Raw genomic sequence first — 5,000 nt, 5'->3', positions numbered from 1 at the left:
TAACATAAAGACAAGTTTTCTCACAATTAGGCTACATTTATTGTTGGAAAAAATTAAAAACATTTAGAATAGGTTCTTTGACCATAATGACTTGGTACTGATAGCTATGAACATTATTTCAAAATTTACAAGGTTATATTTACAGCAAAATGCAAGATGAAGTATCATGAACATATCTTGTGCGAGTACAGCAGGAGCAATAGAAAGAAAGTAACTTTGTATCCAGCCAACATGGTTTCTCGTATCTAAAGAAGATATCTTTTGCTGTATATATACTGTATATGATTATTACTAATCAATTCAAATGCAGGAAAAAGATCTAAACAAGATGCTCTATAATAATGTAATAGTTTGTTCCTTCATATTTTAAAGCATTATAGTACCCAATTAACATTACAGAAACATATCAATGAGTTCACTATACATATCATACATGGATCCCCAATGCCTATCCTCTAGAAAAGCTGTTTCCAATACTATTTTTTTCACTATTTAAAAAATCCAAAAACACTCTGCTACTCCCACACCCTTACACACAATGGTAAGAACACAACACGGCAAGGTTGTATCACTTACTCTGGAAATTGCTTTGCTATGGTAACTGTCGCAGAGCTGGCACTATAGCTCTATACACCTAACAAACAAATCTGAACTAGAAATTGTACAAATAAAATACACTGATACCTTATTCCAACTCAGTGTCCTCACCCAATGCACTCCAGAATTTATATTTCTACTCATGAAACTTGGACATAATCAACTTTTGTACATTCTGTATCCCAAGAAATGACAAGCCTCTCGGTGCCACAGTACAATCAAGTTAAATAGTATCAGCAGAAACATTATATATATTTATTTCCTTAACCCCTAAAAAGCAGCTGACATTCTTGGATGATATTTGTAGGAAAAGGTGAGCAATGTCCCAGAACATATCACAACTGTTGCAGGCCTATTATAAGACACAAATGGGAATTATGGCAATGTATATGCCCCTCACATCTCTCTGTCCCCAAAGAAGCAGTTAGTTGCCAGCCTATACTGTGTAGGCCCAAGTCAGTAGGTTACTAGCAGCATATTGTTATTGTGATCATCATCATCATTAATTATTACTAGTGTTAGTATTATCATCATCCTCAATATCATTAACAAAATACCACAAACAATACCACTGCTTTTATTAATTTTCGTTAAAACGAAAATCCAACATGTTTGTTAAAAACAACTTGCCTCGCATGGATGTTAAATCAGAAAGTGGTCTCACCCTTATGAGGTTAATCTAACAACAACAAAGATCAAATAGTTTAAATATTCAAATTCTATCTTCTACCAGGTAACAAATTAGGTAATGATACTGATCACTTTAGCTTTCAATTTATCCCTAATAGTAATCTTGAAGCATTATTCAATTCTCTGTACTGTACTCCCATTACTGATTCAGCAGTGTAAATGCATAAAACAGTAATGATTTGTATTGAAAGATTACATCAGCTGAACGTTGGGAAATAAAATATTCATCAAGTGAGCGTCAAAATACTTATTGGTCAAAGTTGTACAGCTTCTTAAAGTAATACACAATTTATATATTTGACAAAAATGTTGAAGGGTAACTATCAACACTTCAACCTCAAGTAACCTCAAGATTGGCTGATTGCTGTCATGAGTGTTGTTTTTTCACAAATGCTTATACTCTTTTTCATTCATGATCTTATTTCTGTTATTCATTATTCATTTTAGCGTCAAAATATATGCAACAGATTTTTCTATCAGGATGCATACATGAATAGGTACCCATTAAATTGCAGAGTACCTTCACGATCACAGAAGAATTGGAAGAAGTTGGAGTTCATTTAAAACCCATTTCTGTCAATATTATACAATAAACGGATTTTGAACAAGTGTTTTGCCTTGACAATACCAATACCCCCATCACCAAGATAAATGGGTTTTTAACAAGTGTTTTACCTTGACGATACCAATACCACCATTACCAAGATTACGTGAGTCTTTCAGACGACGTAAATGCCATCAGCCAGCCAAAGTGTTAATGAAGTAGGAAAGGTTTTGTGACAATTTGAAATTAAACCAGAACTAGTAAACAGTAGCTTTACTTTAGTAGTAGGTTTCATATTATCTAATTACTCTATTTCTGAATCATACGATTTGGCATTGTAAAGCATAACTATAACGTCCAATCAGAAATGCTGTAATTAAAGTAATCTTAATATCACCATTCAATTGTACATTTTCAAGATAATTCTTGCTTAATTATTTCAAAGCATAAAAATAACAGTCAGCAAAAGATGGAAGAGATAATAATAATAAAAAAAGCAAATAAAATATTCATAACAAAAAGCATTTACCGCTAGAGAGAACTTGATTACAAAAAAGCAACGAAAAAGAACAACCCTTTATAATCTATAGAAGAAAAGAAAAGTCATATCTTCCATTAAAAAGCTGTAAAGAGATAGATATAAGAGATCAATGCACCCATCTAGGAAGAGTTATGTATTGCAAACATCTGAATTACTGATGAAAGGCTTAAAAAAGTTTGCACTGTTGATGAAAACTGAATGTCTCTGCAAATGTTTGTGAAGAGCATAAATTTCATATTAGGTATCCTTTTATATGAGGTTTATTAATGATGATGTTTCAGTAAATTTGTAATACCAAATGATATACTAAATAATCATTACTAAAATTAATATTGTGTATTTATATATATTGTTAAAAAGTTTTATGCATTCTAATGACTGTCATCATAAATCATGTTCATTACAGTACCTCCTGGATATTGATTACATACCTAAAAAATGTAACATGATATCTAGTCTTCTAAAACTGTTATACAACGCAAGCAACTGTCCATTAGGAATGACATAAAAGCAAGCACAAAACAGCTCTGATTCTCAGCAACATTACGGTACATTCAGCTCGAAGATGAAAAAACATTAAAACAAGTGTAGAAATACAAAGGCTTTTCACATCGTTACAGATGAACTAGCAGTTCTGGCAAGCCAAAGTTTAGAAAAAAAAAAATCATGACCAGTACACTACCTTAGCATCAACATTATACTCCCCTTCCATCTCCTCCATCTCTGTGCTGGTGACACTAGCTGGTCGACCAGTCTACAGAAAAAGAAATTAATCTTGCCTCACTGTTTTAGAGCACAGACAGACACACAATAACTATTAAATTGCATCAAAATCATGAATTTATTAGTACTTTCATCACTATCACACTCGAAAACTGAAAAAAATTAAAGTACTGTGTAAAAAAAAAAATATGTTATACATAAGATCAGTTATATATCAACAACTACTGCTTTTCTGAAACAAAGAACAAAGTAGAGAAAATATATGAACAAAACTTGTCGGTGAAATTATATCATTAGTTCATAATTTTTCCCTGTATCATATATGAAATTATATTTATCAGTTCATAATTTTTCCCTATATATACTGTATTCATTCAAATATGATTTCCTCATTTAAATAAAATTGTGTCTGCATGAGAATGGATATTTCTTTTCTCTCACCACATTGATATCCCATTCTGTTATGCATTTTGAGTAACTATGAACTGAAGCAGATGTATTGGGGTGTTTGTGTTAAAACCAAGGATCCAAATTTGTCCTATACTACTTCCTTAATAGCAGCATAAACCCTTTCCATGTAAATATATATATATATATATATATATATATATATATATATATATATATATATATATATATATATATATAGATATATATATATATATATATATATATATATAATATATATATATATATATATATATATATATATATATATATATATATATATATATATATATGCATATACATGCTGTATGTAGAGAGACAGAGAGATATATAAATGAACAAATAGATATGTAAGCCAATGGTCGGATTGTAAATGCTTTAGTTCTGCATATAGACATGAGGTATATCATAATATTCCTTTGAACATTGAAGTATCAGTGCAACAGGAGCATTGAAGTCTGGTTTAACATATTGAATCCTAAATTGATATAAGGATAACCATAACATAAATTGGGAGATAACATAATCATAAAAAATATATATGCATATATACTCATGTTTCAATTATCTTAAGAAATATGACTGGCATGGTATTTTATAACAGAGGAGTAATTTACCTCTCAAATATAATCCCAATTAAAATTTTAAAGAATTGTTATGCTCTGATTTATAGCATTCGACGTGCTTTTGAGAAATTGAAAAGAATATGAGTAAGATGCGAAATGGAGCAGAAAGGGTTAATATTAACATTTGTGGTAAGAAAAGTATGCACTATGCACAAAGACCCAGACACATCTTAAGGAGACCCAATGTATTCTAGAAGGCATTAACACATCCTATAAATTTCTATAGCATTATTCAACCTTTGCAGTTTTGTTTGTACAGTGAATTATATATATGCAGTATACTGTACACTGAGATGAGTATTAGAAGTAACTACAACTTTTTTGTAATTTGTTTTAGTAATGGTTATTACAATTAAAAAGGATATAATTACATAAAAATAACAATAAATAAAGGGAAAAAAGGATGATGATAATTGTATGGAAGAAAGAAAGAAAAAAAAAAAAAGGAAATACATACACCAAACTGCCTCAAAAGATATTCTATACATATATTCTCAAAACATCAAAGAGTAATAAAGTGACCTAGACATTGAAAATCATCAAATTTACTCCATTCACATTTTCTAACCATGCTTTTGACTTACATTCAAGTTCCAAAGTATAAAAATATCTATCACTCTTACTTACAAAACTACAAATACGGCACTGATTCCCGACTTTTCCTGTTGGAGTACTTTCCTTCCTGAGAGACAATAACGACACCAGGTTCCTCTTTAAACTATGAAAGTCTGAGGGGTATGTCCTTCTGTCTCTTCTAAGCTGTATTTTGATAGGAATTTTACAGCAGAATAGCAAATTTCCTTATTTATGCCATAAACCATTCAGTAGTCAT

At 30.5% G+C, this 5,000-nt stretch overlaps 1 protein-coding gene across 11 annotated transcripts in view; it reads right to left on the bottom strand.

Annotated features, from left to right (window-relative positions):
• The window catches only part of Trpm (transient receptor potential cation channel, subfamily M), a 158,450-nt gene that overhangs the window by 13,660 nt on the left and 139,790 nt on the right, over positions 1-5,000 (bottom strand). For 6 of the 11 annotated variants that reach the window (XM_043003633.2, XM_043003636.2, XM_043003637.2 and 3 more), the window contains one exon: positions 3,055-3,126. The exons of the other annotated variants lie outside the window; for them this stretch is intronic. In XM_043003633.2, the coding sequence (XP_042859567.2) occupies positions 3,055-3,126 (72 nt within the window). The remainder of the gene's footprint in view (positions 1-3,054; positions 3,127-5,000) is intronic. 11 annotated transcript variants of the gene reach the window in all.

This window comes from Penaeus japonicus, unplaced genomic scaffold (genome assembly GCF_977035675.1).
Source record: "Penaeus japonicus unplaced genomic scaffold, GWHDUDI00000001_assembly GWHDUDI00000016, whole genome shotgun sequence".
Classification (NCBI taxonomy): Eukaryota; Metazoa; Arthropoda; class Malacostraca; order Decapoda; family Penaeidae; genus Penaeus; species Penaeus japonicus.
Note: the sequence above shows the minus strand (reverse complement) of the source record. Positions and strands in the feature narration are given on the sequence as shown.